The sequence below is a fragment of the Phascolarctos cinereus genome, unplaced genomic scaffold, assembly GCF_003287225.1.
Source record: "Phascolarctos cinereus isolate Bilbo 61053 unplaced genomic scaffold, phaCin_HiC Scaffold_3;HRSCAF=262, whole genome shotgun sequence".
Lineage (NCBI taxonomy): Eukaryota > Metazoa > Chordata > Mammalia > Diprotodontia > Phascolarctidae > Phascolarctos > Phascolarctos cinereus.
In genome coordinates this window covers 105,540,653-105,563,502 of record NW_027555736.1, presented here as the reverse complement: position 1 = coordinate 105,563,502, position 22,850 = coordinate 105,540,653, and the positions used below count along the sequence as shown (strand labels likewise).

General features: G+C 37.6%; 1 protein-coding gene across 1 annotated transcript in view; it reads left to right on the top strand.

The window, feature by feature from the left end:
* CFAP58 (cilia and flagella associated protein 58) overlaps positions 1–19,244 on the top strand; it is a 124,288-nt gene extending 105,044 nt beyond the window's left edge. Inside the window, exons 16-18 of the mRNA XM_020987976.1 lie at positions 11,969–12,088; positions 15,219–15,352; positions 18,682–19,244. Coding sequence (XP_020843635.1) covers positions 11,969–12,088; positions 15,219–15,352; positions 18,682–18,793 — 366 coding nt within the window. The 3' untranslated portion in view covers positions 18,794–19,244. The remainder of the gene's footprint in view (positions 1–11,968; positions 12,089–15,218; positions 15,353–18,681) is intronic.
* The last annotated feature ends 3,606 nt before the right edge of the window (positions 19,245–22,850 follow it).

Below are 22,850 nucleotides of genomic sequence, written 5' to 3'. Positions count from 1 at the left end.
ATTTTCTTTAAGAAAGTCTTCATGATATGCAGCCATGAGGTTTTTGTATAGTCAGCAAGTCTTTATCCTCTCTTATTCCTTCTACTAAATGATGCTTTCCCACATAGTTTTCTTTATTCTTACTTATTTCTACCTTTGCATTGAAGGAAGTCACCAAGTATCAGAATGTGTTAATTTAATTTAGAGGGAATTATTAAGTTCTTCATAGACTTTCTCTACTACTTTATCCCTAGCAACCAATTCTGGTGTATAAGCTGAAGTTATTTCCATCTATAACTTGTATATGCTGCCCTTGTAGATTATGTGTGTGTGTGTGTACTTGAGTCTGCCTAAATTTGGCTTGCAGGGAGGCATGAATAGATATCTCTAGAATTTCATTCATCCCTTTCCCAGTGATTCTTTCACTCCTGCCAGGAGGGAAGCAGGAGACTGGGCCACAATACTGGCTCACTCTGCCTTCCTCAGAGTGGGGATATTGGACTAGAACTATATCCATTTGCCCCTCAAATTATTGTTAGTCTAGGGGAAATAATTTGTAGCTTTAAGATGCTTTTTCTGGTCGCTTACCCATAATAGCAAAGGAGTATTCCAAGCTATATCCAAAGGCTTGTCTGCCTTCCCACTGAGTGCTAGTTACATAAAGAATAGTGAATAGTGAATACATCCATTTATCCAAGCAGATAGCAAACAGAAATCATAAAAGTTTAGAATATACTAGACAATATACCATGAATGAGCTCTCTTCCTGGGAGTGAGATATTTCAGCTCAACCAAGAGAGTCCCAAGGGAAAATTGCCCTAAGTTTCTAGTGCGGCAAGCTCGAAATACGGATATGTTAGAGGCACGGACTTCTCTACATGTTGGCTTCTTCCCAGAGTCTTTCTCACCCTTTAAAGGCCTTTCCCTGGATAAGAGTCTGGAACCATGTCTGTCCTCTCTCAAAACTAGAAGCCAGAGAAAGAATCTCTCCTCTTCTAATTTCTTGCCAACTCTACCCCTCACACAGGCACAAAGTTACAAATAATCATTCTCTTTACTAATAAGAAAAATCTTCTTCCAATGCCTGGGCTTGAGCCTCAGGGTTACACCTCAGTATTGTGATGACTAAAAATTTCATGAAATAATGCTCCTTGTCACCTTTAGGTGTATGGTAAAACCTACTCTGCCAACTCTTTTCTTTGCCTCTCCAAGGAGCCATCCTTCCATTCAGCTGTAATTTTCCTATTTTGATTTCATTTACAGGAAGAATGTCAATTGATATGCTTCAGCTCCTTAAGCAATATGTCCACTTGTTGGTCATTGAACACAGATCTCACAGAGTAGCAAGCATCAAATTAAAATTTACAGACAATCTAAAAACTGATTCTTAGGCCCCTATCCCCTTTACTATCACTTTGCCACTGTCACTGCGGAAATGAAAGGGGATGGCATTGTATTGAGGACCATTTAACATTTATTTTTTATGGGTTACTATGGCAAAAACATCTATCACCATGCAAAATGATGACCCTTTTTATACTTAGCTAGGGTGGTCCTCAGAAAATGACCTTGGTCTGTTGCCAGGATAATACCCAGATGGAAAATTGAAAATAGAAATGATATCAACCCCAATTATAATATTTTATACAGAAGTTTAATAATTGGAAATTGATTGTCGTGACATGGAGACCAAAAGAGTCCAGCAAACACCTTAGTCAGCAAACATTTGACTTAATTTCCAGAAGGGGAAAGATGGCTGCCCAAGACAACCCAAGATTAAGATATATACTTTTTTGTAAAATCTTACAAAGAAAGATGGACAGTTGTGAACAGCATCATCTAATAGAGCAGAGAGAAGCAAGTAGTGGAGGCTAAAACTAGTTTAAAGAAAACTTTTTTAAGACATCCAACTAAGATACCCTAAGGAAATGTAAGGATGGAGATACAATGAAGAGAACAAGCAGGAAAAAATAGATAAGGTTTATAAGAGTTACCATGACAAACTTTTTGCACATCAAGGATAGTGGTCCTTAACATCACAGCCCTAAATGTGCTTATAGGAGAGGTAGGATGGCACTAAGGAATACAAAGGTGGGGAAAGACAAATTGGACTAAGTATAGGACCAAAAGATGTAGAGAATTGAATTTCCTATTGTACTTGCTTTTTATTGAGTATGAAAAAGCATTTGATTCAGGAGAGTAAAATGTCACCTTACAGGCTCTTTTCCAACAAAATATCTCCAAATTTCAACAAAATCTCCAAAAAGTATTTTCCAATCAAAGTACACCAAACTTATTCAATATTCCTTGAACTCAATAGCAACAGCAACCATCCTGTTCAATGACCTCCAATCTTACACATCAGTCAACATGCAATAGAGGAAGATACATACTTGCTAAAGGTATTCCTCACTATAATGGAGGATATTCAGTTCAGAGTCCCAGTTGAAGAGGAATTGATTTCCTGTGGACAGTGAGGTTCTCTAGATGCTCATGTTTGTGGTTGATGTTGTACTGATTGCATTAAACCTCAGAATGTTGCAAAGCCTCCTGGAAGAGTCCTGTAACCAAAAGAGTTTGTTCTAACCAACCACACAGGAAAGACCAAATGTCCAATAATGTCTATTGCACATGTTATAACATGCGTCTACATGGATACCTTATAGAACATGTACAACAGTATGTATATCTGGGATAGACAGTACAGAAGGACAGCAAAGTGGGCCCATAGTTGAACTCGTGAGAAAGAGTGGACAGGATTTTCTTTTATGAAATTGCAGAGATCATTTAAGGTGCTAGGTGGTGCCATAGTACACCGAGTGCTGGGCCTGAAGATATGAAGATTCATCTTTTTGAGTTCAAATCTGGCTTCAAATACTTAGTAGCTGTGTGACCCTGGGCAAGTCACTTAACCATTTTTGCCTCAGTTTTGTCATCTTCGAATGAGCTGGAGAAGGAAATGGCAAACCACTCCAATATCTTTGCCAAGAAAACCCCAAAAAGGGTCATGAAGAGTTGGACACAAATGAAATGACTGAACAAGGACAGAGCTCCTTAAATGATTCCAAACTTCTCCTGATAGCAAAGGCCCATCTTTTAATATACTGAATTCTACTTTTGTTGCTCTATTGCAAGAAGACTTGGAATACAGCATTTTCCGAAGAAGTAAAAGTAAGCATCACCTAGAATGTAACAGAGAAGAGTATGGTAAGTATGATCAGACTGCAACATATAACCAAGGAGGAATTTTAAAAACTAGGAACGAAATATGTCATCAAAGAATTGTATGATAAGATGATATGGGTTGGTCATGTGGTGAGGGATAGGGCTGGAAAGTGGACCGCCCAAGTGCTCCATTGGTACACTTACAATATCAAGAGAAAGTAAGGAAAGACTCCAACATATTGGGTCAATATACGTCAATAAACATTTTTTAAGCATCTACTATGTGCCAAGTACTATGCTAAGTTCTGGGAATACAAACATGAAAAAAAAAAGTCCCTCTTCTCAAGGACCTTGCAAGACTTGAAATGGAAAGATACCCAACATGGGGACTGGTAGATAAGCGAAAGAAGTCCCAGAGTAGTGCAGCAAGGTGAGAAATAAGATGTCTGAGGGAAACTCCCTCCTTACAGGTAGGTTTTGGACTTCAAGACTCCATCCTCTAATCAGAGGGGCAGAGGGTGATGATTAGGTTGAGTACTAAGGCTCATGGGATAATGCAGGATCATGAAGAGGATCCCCTGTTGCAAACAGGAACCACACAGGAAAGGCAGGGATCTAGTTTATTAGAGGAAACTTCCAAATCAAAGAGATCACAGATTACTTTAAGCAGTCTCTGAACTAAGTACTAAGGCCTATAATCTATGGTCTATGAACATTTTCAGCTCAGAGTTATGTGATTATAGCAACTTGTACACTATGGAGAACTCTACCAATTTTGTTAATTGATGGAAATTTCTAACTTTCTAATTGGAATATGATTTCTCAATACTAATTGATTTGTAATTATACTGCTATAGTAGAAAGAGTCCTAGATTTGGAGTTAGGGACTGGATTCTAATACTAGCTTGCCATTTAATAGCTGTGTGACCTGGGAAAGTTACTTACTGTCTTTGGACCTCAGCTTTTTCTCATCTATAAGATAAAAGGGTTAGACTAGATGACAAAGTCCCACCCAATGCTAAATGTATGATTCTATAACCCTAATATTTGACAAATACAGATTCATGATAAAATGTTATAATCAACAACAATTTGTGGAATGCCTTTGTGCAGGCCATTGTTTTAGGCACAAGGATTATAAAGAAGCGTAACACTTAGCCCCTTTTTTAGGAGTTTATAATCTGTTTCAGGAGACTGGAAAGATAATAATATAAATGACTCCAACTGGAATTTTCCAATTGGAAAGACATTTTCTTGAAATTTGAAATAGTGCAGGGTCGTAGCCATGTTGGAACATTTGAGATTATTACCCCATTTGTAGCTGCCTGGATCCCAGCTTGATGATCCTCTTCTATACAGATGCCTGGGTGTTCCTCCACCATTGCACTACCTTCCCTAGTAGTTGCTTGCATTATTCTATGCCCTCTACTTATTTGTTGGATTCTATTAGCACAGAATTTCTACGTATGTCTCAGATTCTGTGTAATGTTCTTTCAGGAAATACAATTTTTTCTTACATCCTATCTTTTTCATATTACATTGATTTCATCAGGTAAAGAGGAAGTGTAGATGGTCCCTCATTCCCTAAGAGGGGATGGTACCCAACATTTTACAAGGGGATCATTGACCCAGAGACTTTAGGTAGATTGATAAGCTTTGAGCAGGAAAGACATTATTCATTTCACCTGACTTGGCTGTGGTGATTACACCAACTTTTATTTTGAACAAATGGATGACTGTGGGCTTGAGCAGAATCAATGCATTGGCATTTGTCACAGATTTGGACTAAAATAGAATAAATTAGTTCCTCTTAGTCAGTTACTGCACAGAGTGAGTGAGCTGGGGAAACAGAGGGGTAAGGTGTATGTTGAATGTGAACTAGCTTCTCCTTACAGATTAAGAAGCAAATGAAAAAAACATAGAGTCAACAGATAGAGAATTTAATATGTTACTATGGTTTGGCTTAAAAGGAGACCTATGAGCAACCCAAGTTCTTGCTCTGGATTGTTCCCAGAATGGTTATAACTTTTATTTGCACAGACTGTTCTGAAGGCGGGTTTTGAAATTTTAGGTAGATAAAACATGAATAGCTGAAATCTATGTGATACTTAACTCTGCAGTTTCCCTTGTGGTTCGAGAACGGCACCATGTAATGACAGTATTATTTGGGGCTAATAATGTAATTAATTTTTCACCACTGCATTTGGCCAGTATTGACAGTGTGCTAAACTGTCATCTGACATCATTCCATGGAGAGTCTCCAGAAAAGGAATCTTATAATCATGTCTAACAAATTCTCTGACAAGGAGAATGGGGATCCCTGGGAAGAGAACTTAATTACTGAGGATGAAGATAACATACTTAGTGTTTGCAAAAACACTTCCATACAATGAACTAAACTAGGATCATAGGATCATAAAAATTTTAAGCTGGACCCAGAGACCTCCAGTATTGATGTTAGTGTCTAACTTTATTTTTTTCTAGTAGTATCTATTCATAAAATCATTTGAAGAATGAGGTGTGAGCCAAAGTAATATTAATATTCCTTGTGAATCAACAGTGAAAACAATCAATTCATAGATGCTAGCCCAAAGAAAATAGTCTTTTGTTAGTGAGGAAAAAATATAGTATTTATGATTTTTCTGAGATTTTTTCATTGACATATGGTGCTTCCAACCCAGTGACAAATTAATTGACTAGGTTTAAAAAAAGATGAACTCTGCTTAATGAAGAAGGACAGGATATGCATTACAAGGCAGCTGGTTCTGCCAGTGCCGACTTATGGAGACAATATACATTGGACAGCTAATGAGTCTCTGTTGCATAAGATAGATTCTCTTTATAATAGAATTGCACGCTTTGTCTCTAAATGGGGTTATTATACACACCATTGCACAATGTTTGAAGAGCTTGGTTGGCCCTTGTAGAGGGTTAGGAGAGAAATAAATTGGAAAACAATTGTACATAAGACCTTCAATCCATCAACTACTCCATATTTATCCAAATTACTAGCCTACTCTCCTCAAATATAAATCTGTGTCACACTCAGGGCCAGCATGTTAATGCTGACCAGGCTTTGCTAGGGCTTTTTATTAGGAAGATGTTCTTCTTTAAGAATATACTTGAACTGATACAAGGAGAAATTTGATAAAGGACTCTCTACTTCCAGAATTCTCTTTTCCACTTTTCTTCATGCATTTCATTGTCTCAGACCGTAAACTATTATTTGGTTTCCCTTCCATCATCTTTCTTGGAACATCTAACTCCCTGAGGGAGTTGTGGGCTTGAAATTAGTACAGATTGTACCTTCGGAGTCACATCCTGTGGGTGGTTGGACCAAAAAGAGGAATCATTAATGGCTTGATATCAACTTGGAAAGAGGTCTCTAGTGGAATACCCCAGGGATATGTGCTTTGCCCTGTGCTATTTAATAGTTTTATCAATGACTTGAATAGAAGCATAGAGAGCAGACATCAAATTCCCAGATAACATGAAGCTGGGATGGATAGCCAATACATTATATGATAATATAAAGGTTCAAATAGATCTCAAAAGGCTAGAACATTGGGAAAAACCTAATAAGATGAAATGTGAGGGAAACAAATGTAAAATTTTACACTTGGATTCCAAGAATCAGATCCACAAGGACAAGAAGGGGGCAGCTTGGCTAGGCAACAATTCTTCTGAAAAAGATCTGGGGACTTAAGGAAACTATAGGATTAATATGGCAGTCAAGAAAGCTAGTAATCTTATACTAAATTAAAAAAGGTAAAGAGTACAGGACTGGAGGTGTCTGTGTGTGTATGTGTGTGCATGTATGTGTGGTGGGTGGCTATATTTCCATTGTCCTCTTCCTGGTCAGACCACAGCTGGAACATTCTGCACATTTCTGAGCACCACAGCTTAGGGAGGTCATTGGTAAGCTGGAGTGAAATGCCTTGTGTTCACATGAAATTTGAATAAAGAGGCTGGGGGTCTTTAACTAGAGAAGAAAAGACTTATGAGGTGGGAATAAGCATTGAACAATTAGGTAGTACAGTAGATAGAGTGCTGGGCCTGGAGTCAGGAAGACTTATCTTGAGTATAAATCTTGTCTCAGACACTTACTAGTTCTGTGACCCTGAGCAAGTCACTTAACCCTGTTTGCCTCAGTTTCTGCATCTGTAAAATGAGCTGGAGAAAGAAATGGGCAAACCACTCTAGTATCTTTGCCAAGAAAACCCCAAATGGGGACATGAAGAGTCAGAAATGACCAAAAGCAACAGAACAACAACATGTACTATGTACTAAGCACTGGGCTAAGTGTTTTACAAATATGACTTCATTTGGTCCCCACAACAACCCGGTGAAGTAAATGCTGTTATTGCCATCCCCATTTTAGATCTGAGGAAACTGAGGCAAAGAGAGGTTAAGTGACGTGAGGCAGTTAGTATATGAGACTAGATTTGAACGTGGATTTTCCCGACTCTAAGCCCAGAGCTCTTTTCACTTGGCCACCTAGCTGGAGGGATTGTGAGAGTTGTCTTTAAATATCTGAAGGACTGTTGTGTTCAAGACTGGAATTGTTCTGCTTTGCTCTAGAGGTTGAAAGTAAGGAAAGAGTAGATGTTTCAGAGAGGTTAATTTAAATGTGATATAAGGAAATACTTTCTAACAATGAGAGCTGTCTCAAAGTAGAATGGGCTACTTAGAAAAAGTGGATTCTCTGTCATTGGAGGTCTTCAATCAAGTTTGATGACTGCCTCTCAGGTCCAGTGTAGAAAGGGATTCTGGGTTAAGTAGAGATCGGATCAGGTGGCCTCCCAGGACCCTTCTAGTTCTGAGAGTCTAGATTGAGTTTTTCTGTTTGAAGCATCCAGGTAGTTCTACTATTTGTTTTTTTTCTAGAAAATCCTAGATTAGGACTTGGGAACAAATTAGGGGAAACTTCTTCTGCACGTGAAAATTGTTCTACTTTTTTAGGAAACATTTGGAGGGCCCACTCCATTGTGAGATTGAAATGTTATTTATGTTCAGTGTAGGGTAATTTGGAAGGTGAATATGGCTCATTTGACTTGAGCAGTAACAGCTGTCAGTTCTTACAAGTCTGTTGACATGAATTCAATGAGGGCAGCTAGGAACTCTCATACCACCTTCCTACTTTGCTTGAGTTTTTATATCTATCCTTGCAAATCCAAAGATCCTTCTCCTTGCCAGAGAAATAGAAGGCAAAACAGAGTTGAATAGTTCTGCCTACTCTTAATTGACCCTTATCTTTGCTCCATCTGCCAGAGCAGCAGTTTTATTCTTTTCTTTGATCGTCCCAACATGGTTTAGAAGTCAAGTCTAGTCAACAAGATTTTCTTTAGCACTATGTGCCAGGCACTGTGCTAAGTGCTGGGAATACAAATACAAGCAGAAAGACAATGTCTTCCTTCAAAGAATTTACATCCTGACGGGGAATACAGTATATAAAAGGAACGTGGATGGAGGGCAGAGATGAAAGTACGGGAAACTGTAGAGAAATCGCTAGAGGAGAGTTAGGATTTCATCCTGGAGAAGAATGAAGAAGACATAGCTGGCTGGGTGTCCTCATTAAAATGGAGGCTTTTAGCTTCTTCTGTTTACTTCCTCATTCCTTGTGAACTTCTCATTATTTGGGGCTCTAGTGTTCCTCATGTTCTTCTTACAGCATCGTGCCTCTCTTTTGTATTTATCTTCTATTACCTGCCTTTGCTTCCATCTTCTGTAGATACCTCTTAAAAATATTAGTTGGTCTGAATTCTCTGTGCTTTTATATTGATATATTAAAAAAAAAACAACCTCCCTCCCCATTTTGTTTTTGCTTACTATAATTGTTTCAGTTTGTTCCTTTGCCATTTTGTTCTTGAGAACTTCCCATCCTTCCCTTGGCTCATTTCCTCTCCAGAATTTAGGCCCCGGCATGCTACTTATTACTTCTCCAAACTCCTTTAAACATATTCTCAGCATCCATGGTGCATAGTAGATGGTCCTCAACTTTCCTCTCTTCATCATGAATTTTAAGATGGAGAAGTTGCTTCTCAAAGTTATCATCATTATTCCTTTAGCAACCAGTTTTTTTTCTTACAAGTGAGAATCAAGTCTTAGAATAGCAGAATTCCTTGTCGAACCCTCCACCTTTCGAAGAATGAAATTATCCTTATGGCGAGCCAAGAATTTAATAGCTGCTTTGTTTTTGGCAGAGAATCTCACCAAGGTCCAGATAAGCTGATCTTTTTCTGCCCCAAGGCCGTTGCTCAATGACCTTACCCTCATTTTTTGTTTCTCTTTACCTCCTTTTTGAATTTCATTCACCCCCTATGTAGAGCACTCTTCTTCTTCTAATTCTGACCTCTCTCCTGAGCTCTAAACCTTCATCTTCAGCTGCCTCCAGTACCTCTCTTTTTGGATGGCCCATTAGCACCTCAAACTTGACAGGCTTCAGAACACACTCTCCTCCCTGAAAAGGGAATGCTCTTTCCCTTTTGTGCCTTTCTTAGGTTGTTTTCTAGGCTTATAATCTCCTCTTTCTTCTTCCTACTCTTCATCTAGTGACATTTAAACTTTCCTTTAAAGATTAACACAATTCAGCTCCTTCACAAAGCCTTTCAGATCCCCATGGTTGCCATCAACTCACCCCTTCAGAGCACTTGGAGCTCTTTGTTTTGAAATTCCCCAATCCATCTTCATGTAATAATGTGTATTATAATAATCTGTTTTTGTCATCTCCCCTCTAGCTTTGGTGATGGTAACAATAGCAGACATTTATGTACCACTTTGAAATTTGCAAAATGCTTTATATTCATTTTCTCATTTGAGCCTCACAACAATCTTGGGAGGTAGGTTGCTGTTCAGTCATTTTGTTGTTGTTATTGTTGTTGTTTTTTCCAGTTGTGTCTGACTCTTTGTAACCCCATTTGGGGTTTTCTTGATACTGGAGTGGTTTGCCATTTCCTTCTCCAGGGTCCCCATTTTACAGTTGAGGAAACTAAGGCAAACAGAGGTCTTGACTTGCCCAGGGTCACACAGTAAGTAAAGTGTCTGAGGCTATATTTGAACTCAGATCTTCCTGGCTCCAGGCCTGGCACTCTATCCACCATGCCACCTACCTGCCCTGTGGGGAAGTAGGTACAACAAGTCTTATTTTCCCAGTTTTACAGATGAGGAAACTGAGGCTCAAAGTGATTTGTCCAAGATCACAAAGCTAGTAATGTATCTAAGATAGGATTCAGACCCAGGTTTTTCCTCAATGAGTCTACTACTGTATCTACTAAACTACCAAGCTAAGCCTTATTTACAGAGACTACGTTTTATTTAAACATTGTCTCTCCCTTACCACTTTGCACCATTTTCTGCACACAGTAAGCATAGAGTATATGTTTATTGAGTGTTAGTGAATGTTCACTTGGCTTCCCTATCATAGGGCCATTGAAGCATTAGCCTCTGCGATGTATTCTGAGCTCATGGGAAGAAGTTAGTACAATCAGTTCAAGATTATATTTGAACAAACAAGATTAGTCTCTTCCCCCTACTGTGAGATCCTTTAATTTCAGTCCCAACTACTTCATATGCCACAGGAAGTGAGACAGATGAGAGGCACAAAAACAGTTAACTGGGTTTCTCCCCCATTCCTTACCTGTTTAAGTGGAATCTACAGGCTATGTCGGGAAGATTTTTTTTTCTCTGCAATGTAAGCTTTAAGTAGTTACATAAAATGAACTCACCTCTTGATATTATTCTCATTGTTTGCCACTGACACTTACTGTGAAGAACCTTTTGGAAGGTGAAAGAGAGGGTGCTGTTACAGTACAGGAAAATGCCTAGCTCATAATTCTACTGTTGTCATTCTCCTCTTTGGTATAGCCTGTTTTCTTTCCATGCCATTGCTGGGACTGTTTCTGAAATGTGACTACTTTTTAATATATATTCATCCAGAAGGTTCTGGGTGGCATGTATCTGGAATGGATTTGTTCTGTGAAACTGATTTTAAGTAATGTACACACTTCCTGGGTAAATGGAGCTGTAGTGCTTATAATAAAGTTTCCATAATGCATCAGGGGAAGATAGAAACTACAACAAATGATAACAATTGCCAGTTAATGAATTTCCCTTTAGCTACATTTTTATTGACTGTTTTATGTTCTCTGGCAAACCGGGTTAGCTGATGACAGTACTTGGAATACTTGCTTCTTGGTAAAAATTAGCTTCTCATTTGACTGGGTGTCTCTTTTAATGAGAGTCTTTTTTACCTATCATGTTTTTTTTTTTAATTGTAGTTACCTCAAGGAAATAAATACAGAAACTGATGAGTGGAAACACTTGTCTTTATCAGTATTTGTCCAATTCTGCGATGGTACCTAATGTTTGGAAAGCTGTGGAAGTGAATTTTTATCTTTTACATAATGCCTTCAATTTAAAGATCTGAAAGTAAATTTCGGGTAATTCGGTCTCAGACCACCCATCATCATTATATTTTGGAAATTGAAGTGGCCCAGGAAGTTAGCAGGGGTTAATGAAGGAAGTCTGGAGTTTGCCAAACTGAGTATCCCCATCTTGGTGTCAAGATGGAGTGGGGAGAAGACTCAGAATTTAGGACAAGCATCACTGAATTTTGTCCCTTCTGAAAAAAAAGCCTGGTCTTGGAATCAAGAGACCTGAGTATAAATCCCAGCATAGATGCTCATTAGCTAATAAATGACCATAGGCAAGTCATTCAATTTCTCTAGGGTTTAGTTTAAGCATTCAGAAAAAGAGGAGGTGACCTAGATAATCCCAAACATCTCTTCTAACATGAAATTCTATGATTCTCTAATATCTCCTGCAGGAAAAGGAGAAGCTGTATGTGGAACTGAAGCACATCTTGGCACGACAGCCTGGGCCTGAAGCCGCTGAGCAACTACAGCTATACAGGCACACACTAAGAGAGAAAACCAAACAGCTGAAAGTGAGTTAAAGGCTCTGACTACTTACTATCAAAAGGGAGGCCTTTCAGGAGCATGGAAGACACGTCCTCGCTTCTCGATAAGAGGCTGTCATTCTGAACATCATCTCGTGCTTAGGGTAACATTTTTCTTCTATGAAAATCAGGGGAGAGGCAGACCTGACTGCTTCCCTCCTCAGCTCCTGGATGCTCAGGCTGAGTTCAAGGGTCCGCATTCCCAGAAAGAGCCAGGTGGGCAAAAAAGGAGAGAACTAGGCTTGGAGCATAGAATCCTAGGGAACTTTATGTGGATGATCTAGAAATATGGGCGGGGGGGAAGATGTTTCGGTTTAATTGCTCAACAAAATGAGACAGCCTTCCCAGACCAGGATGGGAAAATGTCCAGATTACCATTCTAGCAGGAACAGTTTTCAAGTATTCTGGCTTCTATCATTCCCTTCTGTCACTTGAAAATATGCAAAAAGCACAAGTTCCCCACAGTCCTCCAGGTTATACCCTTAATATGATGAATAGGTAAGGAAAGGAAAGCTAAGCTTAAATTAAGCAAGAACTGGGTCTCACCCAAAATCTCGTTCCCCTGGAGCTCTTCCCTTATTGCAAGAATTGTACATGTTTTGCAATGTCAGTCTACATTTACAATTCATTTTTCTGTTTGCAGTCTTGCCCCTCCCCACCACTACCATATGGATTTTCCTATTATATTTTGAACATTATCTTACTAAATACTTAGCTATTGTTGCTTACAGTAGGAAAGACTCATGAGAAACATCTGTAACATGCTATGAACACCATCAAAACAATGGCATATATTAAATATAAGTCTATAACAAATATTTGTTGATTTGCTGTCATATTCAAGGTCCTACACTAGACGCTGCGGGGGACATGAAGAGAAGTTAGATGTAGTGGCCCTTGTAGTCAGATAGTTTACAGTCTAGTATTGTAGTCCTTATTTATGAGTTCAACAGCCTTCTCTGCGTGGGGAAAACAGATGTCATTTTATAAGTATTCATTGAAGAATATGATTTTATAACTTTTTGTTCTTAAAAAAACTGTCAGACTAAACATATGTCTAATTACAACATTAATTTACAACATACTGTTGTAAATACTTATCGCTATTCATTTATCTCTAGAGGTTGCAAGTTCCCTCTCACTAGAAGTATTCCAAGAATGGGAGGGAAGGCCTGGCTATGTTATAGAGGGTATTATGGGTCAGTTATAGGTTGGACTAAATGGCATTTGAAATTTTGATTCTCACAGTGTTCTGAGTCACAAGTAGAATTATGCATATGTTAATTTCTTGGTCATTTTTTCGAACATTTGAGTCTTTCAAACAAGTTAATAAATATTACCATTTTCTTTTTTCAATAAAGTTGCACCAGGTTAAGTGAACATTGCTGTAGACTGAAGATTGCTTTTAGATACTCATACATTAGCCCTGCATTGTGCTGAGTGGCTCATAGAATGTTCGGGACTGTTTTTAATCTTTCAGCTCAGAAAGTCCAGATCCTTGATATATAAGAAAGTATAGAAGTTCACAGAAGAAGTTCAGAGGTCAATGTTAATGAGCATTTCAGTTGATTTGGCCTCATTGCCTGTATTCTCTTCCCCAATCCTTTATTTATGGGTTGAAAACAGGATCTATGTTTCTTAGAGTTCATCTGTTGTGGCAGATTTTTCCCCTAACTGGAAATCATATTCTTCTGTTGGCATCACCATAGTCATAATCATTTCCATTGCAATTAAGGGGAAAGGGTTCAGAAGCAGATGAACACTTAAGAGGCGAAGATCCTCTTTTCATGCAAATCTTGGAAATAAAGAATAAGGAAATGGAAATACAGAATAAATCACAGCCCCCGTAAATAGAAGGGAAGGCAATCTCTGCTTCTCTTGGAGACTGGGGCAGATTTTTAACACTGAAATATATGAAATGCATAGACCACTGTCTCAGGGAAGCAAATACCTTGTTTGGCCTGTTGGTGACCATAGAAACATCTATTTTCCGCATTCTACTGAAGCAGACAATCACATTTCACGTTGCTGTTTCTTACAATGTGAGTGAGTCTTTAAAGCACATGCTATACCTTTTGTATCATCAGAGGTAAGTTTCCCTGTGCCTGATAAAATGAGAATTTGTGAATGGCTCCAGAGAATTCAAGGAAGGGACACACAACAGTATGAACCATAATCCATTGCAGACTTGCAAAATGAATACCTACAGTGTTAGCAATGTAATGATTCAAGGGGATTAGGAGGATGATTCTGGAATCATTTTTCACCCAAAAGCTTTGGAGTCCAACTCCTTAGCGATTTTTTCATGATTGTCTTAAAAAAAAAAGCTTTCAAAGCAAATTTAAATTTTAAAAATTCCTCCTCCTTTTTGGGTATATTTGGCATATATTCTTAGAATATGCTTTAGAACAGTGGTATCAAACTCAGATAGAAATGGGGGCCACTAAACCATACATAACAATCCCTGCAGGCACATATCAATTTAGAAAAATCATGTATTAATATTATCTCTATTTTATTGTATTTTGATTTATTTAGTTAAATATTTCTCAACTACATTTTAATCTGGTTTAGACCCACTCAGGAGTGTTGCAGGCTGCATGGGCCTTGTGTTTGGCATGTCTGCTTAGAACATAGGGTCCTTTATTTTAAGAAACCATGTTTTTGGGGGCAGCTAGGTGGCTCAGTGGATAGAGCACTGGCCCTGAAGTCAGGAGGACCTGAGTTCAAATCTGGCCTCAGACACATAACATTCACTAGCTGTGTGACTCTGGGCAAGTAACTTAACCCCATTGCCTAACCAAAAAAAAAAAAAAAGAAAGAAACCATATATATTTTTTTTAGCCTAATGAATATTATTTCACATTAGTCATGATAAGTTAGAGGACGATACTTTGTTTTCAGGTATGTCACTCTCTTTTTTATACTTCAACCCTTAGTAAGGTCTGGTCCATTTATTGACTCGTAATTGTGTATTCATTTATCAGATACTTGGGCTGTGATCCGTTTAGACTTCCTTTTTGGGCTACTGATTGTTGCGGTAAGCGTCTAGCTCTATCCAGGAAAGGATGCCATCTAACTATACTTAATGTTACTGCCACTTTCTTTGGGATGTTAGGTTTTGTCTTCAGAATTGAATATGTATGAGTCACAGAGCCAGGAGTACAAGTATGAAATCGAGAGACTTGCCAATGAACTCCTTGATGTGAAGAAGAAATACCTCGCTCAGAAACACAAGGAACAAAATCAAAAGTAAGAGTTGTGATGTTCCTTCTATTTTCATGTTCTGTACTGTTTGTATAACTGAAAACACGGTGCAAACATCCAGAAAAGTGCAAAATATCACCGGGAGCAGAGAACCTCTGTGGCTAAAATGAGACACAGAGAGCAGATTGTCGACAGTTCCAAGGTTGCACCTTAAACTTAATTTGAAAGCTAGGTGAAGCGTTCCGATTTTAGTCTAGGGCTCTGATCCACTAATGCCTACCCCTAATTGGTAAACATCTAGATAGACTGAAGAATACCTGATGAGATATTTTAACTTCTTGCCTGTGTGATTCAAAGTCAGATTGCTTTGCTCAGACTCTTTCACATTTAAGACTCCAAGTATTTCTAGTGACCAAGTTAGCAAAACAGGGATTAATTAAGGACCTTAGTTAACCTGTACGCTATGACAATGCAGCTTTTTATGTTTAGAATCAACAACAATTGTTGACCCCTAACCACCTTCCTTAAGTTTTAGGATCAAAGTGTTCAACTAACACTATGTCTCTGGACACCTATCTCTGACAATCCTCTACAAAATAACTTTGCTATTTGTTACGGAGAGTCCGAATTCTTGTTTTCTTTCAAGAATACAGTTTTGGGTTTCCTTATGTTTCAGTAACTTGGTGTTATTTTGTTATTATCATTAGCCTGATGTTGGGGTTAGTGAAGTTAAGGTTAGTAGATTTCACTCTTGATTGGTGAACTTAGAGTGCCATTCAGACTCTATGGCATTGTCAAAATAATGCAGATATTTCCACATGCAAAGTGTTTTGCAAACCTTAAAGCAGCATATAAAGTGCTAGCTGTTCTTATGATGCTTGTGCTGATTACTTGGTGGGTTTTGAGTTTGGACATTTCAGTTGTAAGAAGATTTGAATGGGCTAGCAAATGATCCAGATGTTTTTGAGGCATTTGCCTGTGTTCTCATTAAAGTGCAGCCTAACTGATCTATCCAACCCTCCCTGAAAAATCTCTTTTTAAAAATTTGGATGCCTTTCTCTCAGTGGGACAGAACATTACTATAATGTAGGTGATATCGGTTAAATGCTTTCCTCAACTAAATGTAATTGCATGAAGATCACCGTTTGGGTGGTAATGCTGTATCTACCATAGGAGGCAGCTTTGTGCAATGGAAAGATTGCCAGATCCAGAGTCAGAGGAGTTTCCTCTGTTGTGCCTTTGCCACATCCTAACTCTTTGGTAAAGGTCAGCTCCCTTCATTTCTTTGGGCCTTGGTTTTCATCTCTAAAATGAGGGAATGGGCCTAGATAGTCTCTAAAGTCCCTTCCAATTCTAAATCAACAATCCCATTAACTTTTTTCAAAGTGAACAATTTGGTCAGTGGTTTTATTTACTTAATGCCCAGCAGCTAGCTTGTCTGGATTTTTTTAAATAGACCCAAATCTATTACTTTTAAAGATGAATGAATTTACTTCCCTGAGATGAGCCATTCAACCTGAGGGATGATGGCCTTACTTCTCCCTCATACTTGCCAGAGTGTGAGACCTAGTCCATTCTTATTTGAGATTTCTCAGTCATTACCAGAGGCCCAGAGTATGGTGACCTGCCACTCTAATTGTCTTAAGTCTTCCATGCTGGTCTTCCACTGGGATCCTTTGCCTTCCTGTAATCATCAATAGTCTTTAGTTGAGTGATTCCACTTGCTTTGAGGTTTATTCTTCAGAAAAACAAGACATTTGAGAATGGTGAGTTTACAGAGAGAAATAAAAGATTTGAAGAAAATGTATGATGAGGCAAGATTTAAGATGTTAGAAAGTGTTTAGACTAGAGAAAAAAAGGACTAAAGAGAATCAAAATTGCACATTAAAATATGTTATAAAGGGGTTTCCTTATTAATATTAGTCAGCTATGATGAAGCCCAAGAGTATTATGCTAACATTTCTTCTTTTGGGGAAATTTAAGTTAGCTGGGGATGGGGGGGGGAGGTGGAAAGGAGGGTGACATATATTTAGCAATAATCAATTGAATGAGTTGCCGGTCATGTGAGGGACTCATCCTTTCTGGGGACATTTAAAGCTAAAGATTTTTGCCCAGTATTGAGGATGGTTTCATAATAATGAAATCAGTTCTGCTAGGAGACAGCTGGATTGATTAGCTAATGATCTACAGTTCTTTTCCACCCCAAGGAATGATTTTGAATAATATCTCCTTACTCTTTTGACTCTCCAGGCTATTATTTTTTTGCTCCCCTCTCCCCCACCCCAGTTCATCTTCTCAATTTTATCTCTTCTCATTCTTCTTAACTCACTAGTTTTCTTAGTCACTTTTCCCATCTTCCTTAATTCCCAACACAAATCCCCTTTAGGACATACTTGTGTTATCAATCTGACTTTTCCCCAATTCAGCAGTCCCTTAAAGAAATACATTTGTGTTTCTCAAAGTGGAATTACTTTTAAAAAATTCCTAAGAGGATTTGCTGATCTTATGAATTGGGGTTTTTGGAAATGTTTTCCTTCTGAGCTATAATTTAAGGGAACTTGGTGACGAAAAAGGAACAATAATATGTTAGAGACTATGCATACCTAAGTTCTTCTCCTCACCATCCCTGCTCCCCTTCACCAAACAGGAGATCTCTACAGCCCCTTAGGACAACTTAAGATTTCTTTTCTTTTCTTTTCTTTCCTTCCTTCCTTCCTTCCTTCCTTCCTTCCTTCCTTCCTTCCTTCCTTCCTTCCTTCCTTCCTTCCTTCCTTCCTTCCTTTTAGGATAAAACTGTCTTTAGGTTTTGTCTAGTGAACTTATTTGTCTCTTTTTCTCTTTTCATTTTTTAACCAAGTTCTACTACTAATTGCTGTATCTTGGTGCTTATAGAAAATTAATCTTTTATGAATGTATAGATCTGATGTAAATACCTGACTTCTGTACATGTGAAATGAAAGTTTTTTCAGGAACTTTTTGTAAAATTAAAAAGTTGACACATGATGAATTTGGTTATAATTCAGTGAAGAGGAAAAAAAACCTGATTGATCCTTTGAAAATAAGCAAGTATTTCATAAGAATGAAGGATCACTGGAAGTTGGGAGCCAGCAAAGTTCACAGCATTATAGTTATAATGAAGTTCTCTGTCCATATTTAGGCTCACATTAGGAGGGCTCACTGAATTGTAGCTTTTTTGTATTCCAAATGTTATCAGTAGTCACCTAGTTAGGTTTAAGTCACCTAGTCTAAAACTGGAAGCTTTAATCAGTTCATTTAAAATGGATAAATAATTATACCAAAGAAACTCTTGTAGCATCAAACTTTCAAAAGAAGAAAGATGATAAATTAACTAACTTTTTTTTTCCTTTTTAAAGGAATAAGGAATGCCTTTCCGTAATAGAAAGCACCTATCCAGCCACCAGACCGGGCCCTCGATATACTGGTGGAGGATTCCCCATCAATAAGACAACTAAGGCAGTGGCTTAAAATCTGGAGCAACTAGCAGTGCAGTGCCTAATTGACTAATCAATTACATTTACTCAGAATTGTTTGGAAGGCATGTTTTTTATGTCATGTGGATGAGGAATTTCCACTCAGTTCAGTACTTGGATTCCGGCAAACAAAATGGAATAATACCCAATGTCAGAATCGGCAGAACTGCAGGCGTTTAACAGAGATGAAGTTTGGATTGGTCCATGTGGATACAAACATATTGTACTTATATCTATTCAATTAAGCTGACCCACTCTTTGAGCCAGATCTTTGGCTGTTACCATCAGACTGACTTGAAACTTACCAAATCTAGACACTCCATGTGGAAAAGCTTTGCAGTTTAATTTTTGTTTTTAGATAATATGATACTTTTGATGTTTTGTATTTTTAGAAATCTAGTGCATATCCTCCAGCCTTCTAAATAAAAATCTACCTTTATATCATCTGTTAACAAGTCATAAGACAAAGTAATTGCATGAAATACTGAAGATAGTGGAACTCTTAATCTTTTAAAAACTAGTGTTTTGAAAATGATTTCTTTATGGAAGCTATCTCCAGGCCTGAGTGAAGAAAACTATTCCAAAGAGACATGCTAACAGTATATTATTAAAAAAAACACCCAAATACAAAACTTTTGCAGAGGTTTTGATCTTTTCTTTGTTAGAATACATAATAAAATATTAAATCTGATGAATGAAACCTTCAAAATAAGGTTTAATTTAGGAACCCAGTGAAAATATGCTAGGGATCTGTTTTACCCTTTATTCAAGGAGTCTGAGTTACAGCTTCCAATGCATGTTTTTCTTTTTGATTTAATGGTTATTTGGGCTGCAGCTCAGTTCTTTCTCCTGAAGAGAATGATCTGCTCATTCAGCAATTTTGTTTGAAGGCATGTGGTTTATCTCTTTGGGCCTCCTCTTTTTCTGCTTTTCTTTGATAACCGTAATCAACTCACTTTCTAAACTTTACAGTGACCAAAGAACAGCCTTTGGATGACTGATGACAATAATAAGTGGGTTATAAAAAGTTCATTGTTGTGAAGGAATCATGGTTCAGATGGTGGGGAAGAAGGGCAACATTGCTGAAGGTAGTTCTGGAAGGCAAACTGTTGGGACAAGTTGGCCGAGTGTTTTGTTTATGTGATAATTTTACCAAGGACACATGATGTCAACAAATAGGAGAAGGTAGGGGAACCCTTTATAAACTCAAGTTTGTCTCATCAATGCATGAAATGTTGTAATGGAATGTTAGTTGTTAGCCAGTTGTATGGGATTAATTATGTGACAGAGGAGGAAAGGGAAAGAATTTGCCTCTGATTTTCCCCAGTTTCCTCAATCTAAACAATAATCTTCAGAGACTTTCTTTCTTTCTTTCTTTGATTCTTTGTTTCTTTGTTTCTTTCTTTCTCTCCTGATAATATTTTCATTCAGAGCCATCCAAATCTCTTCAGGAAAATGAATCTGCTTCTTAAGTATTTGAAGTTCATTTAAATTATCTCGGGAAAATATTAGGTGTGTCAAGGAATTTCTGAAGTGTAGATTTGTATTGACTCTTTCTTTGTCCTTAAGCAACTGTGTCAGTTGACACACCAAACATGTGGACATATGACTGTTTATCTAACTCAAGGAGCTTATTTAAGGCTTTGAAATTACAGCCTAGAGATCACTATGCAACATGTTATTGTTATAATACCAGATAAAATGTTATTCCAAATGGAGATGATGAATTGAATAGGTAAATAGCTGTAAAATGACTAGATAAAAACTGAATTTGGTAATGTAATTTTATGATTGAATACCTCATAGAAATGTCATAATGGGGTTGTGACAATAGCTGCTTGTATAATTTTGGTATAATTGCAACCTTGGAGACTAGTAGACAGCAGGTTAAGCTGCTTCTATGTCTGGTAGTCAGATTTTAGAATCTTTATTACGTCACCAATACAAGTGAATTTGGATGTTTCTACACATCTCTAAAGAATGGAGCATAGCTCTCAGCCTCTGACAGTAATAAAGGTTCCATAAGTAAAGACTGAGGGAGTCTTGAGAAGCTGAAACAGTAACAAATTGTGCTACTGCTGGTTGAACCCATTTCCCCCCATTCAGTGGCATTAAATCTAAGTCCCTTTCAGCTCTATATCCTATAAGCTTAATAGCACTTTCTCATTGCAATAACATTCAGATATTTCATTGTGTTTTTGAAGGTTTTCATGTTTTTATGGTAATACAAAATGTGGTATTTATATGGCACTGACTTCAAAACTATGTTGCTGATATCCTCTTCTTAATCCTTATATGCTTCGGAAGTAAATGACTTAGATTTTTTAAAGTTTCCAGTTGACAGATGTGGAAATTGAAATCTAAAATGAAGGCTTGATTAAGACATGTTGCCTAAATCTCTAATCTCCCAAATTATTATTAGATTGTTTTGAGGAGAGTGGGATGTAAGATCTTGAATATTCCCCACATTGATCATTCCTACTAAGTGAAATGGTGGAGGTGAATATAGGATTCTCTGATAAGGGAGATCTAGGAAATTTTATAGGATAGTTAGAGTGGAGGGTTACCTACTGAGGGAACATAGATATTTAACAGGAAGCAGAGGTGTGATGAGTGGTTGGATCAGTTCACAACTCCGACAACAATGCATTAGTGTCCCAATTTTCCCACATGTCCTCCAACATTTGTCATATTCCTTTTCTGTCATATTAGCCAATCTGATAGGTGTGAGGTGGTAGTGTTTTAATTTGCATTTCTCTAATCAATAGTGATTTAAATTTATGAGAGGGTGAGAGGATTTATATGTTCAGGAATCACCTGTGGCCTACTCTTCCATGAGATGTAGATATTCTTATTCCTCCTACAATGTCACGACCCACATTTCCTTTTCATAGTGAGAGGAATCATGGTAGAGAAGATAGAGGGCCAACTCGGAGTCAGGAGACAGGTTCAGTATCTAGGCATTTACTAACTGTGTGAGTATGAGCAATTTTACTTAACCTCTCAGGGTCCCAGTTTCCTCATCTAGAAAATAGGGATAATACTATTCTACTACCTATTTCAAATTGTTGTTTTGAGGAAAGTACCTTGTAACTTTGGAAGAGTTATATAATTGTAAGTTAATAATATTGTTAAGAAATATATTTTAGAAGGGGAAATGATATCTGCATTCGTTCATTAATTCAGCAAATATTTACTGAATGCCTGCTGCATTCAGGCTATGTTAGGCACTAGGAAATTTTTGTCAAGAAGTTTTAAAGTTAGAAATATGTGCATATTTTGGTTCCTCCATGAGCTAGCTCCTTGGTTCCTCATCTTAATCCAGTCTAATACCTTCTTCTTCCTCCTTATGTAATATGTAATACAATATGTAGTTCTTGGGTTTTCAACATTATACAGTACTCCCTCCTGACTTCTATAATTGCCTAATCAAGTCTTTTGTGGCATTTTATATACAAGGGCCTTAAGAGCTGAGTCCTTTTCTAAGGATGCTTTTATCTTCTTTGAGCATATAGGGAACTCTTCCATTCCTGGGTTGTTTTGCATTTAAAATGCCCAAATTAAAATTACTTCCTAATATTCTGTGCTTTTTAGAACACATTGTTCCAAATGGTCAGATTAATGGATAATATACATTCTGAACATTCAAAACTACTGGGTGAATTAACCTGATCAAGTGTTCTTTATTGTACTGTGAAGACATATTTAGGCACCTTTAATAATGGATATCCTTAACTTGGTAGTTTTAACAGCTATTAAAGCATAATATGTCAATTCAGGGTCTCTTGCTCCAGTGATTGTTTTTCTTTGTACTTAGGACAGAATGCCAAGAACTTTCAAGTTCTAAAACCAATGATAAGTTATTTTCCTAAGTAGTTTAAAGGGAATCTTCTTCCTACTTTTCTCTATGATAGTGTAACAGAATGAAATGGGAGTAATTATGTTCGCCAATTACATTAATGACTTGAAGCCTTCTTATTTATAATCATGCAATAGCCTTCTAGGAGTGGGGTTAGGATGGTTAAGAGCTTTTAACACTTTTGAATGAATGC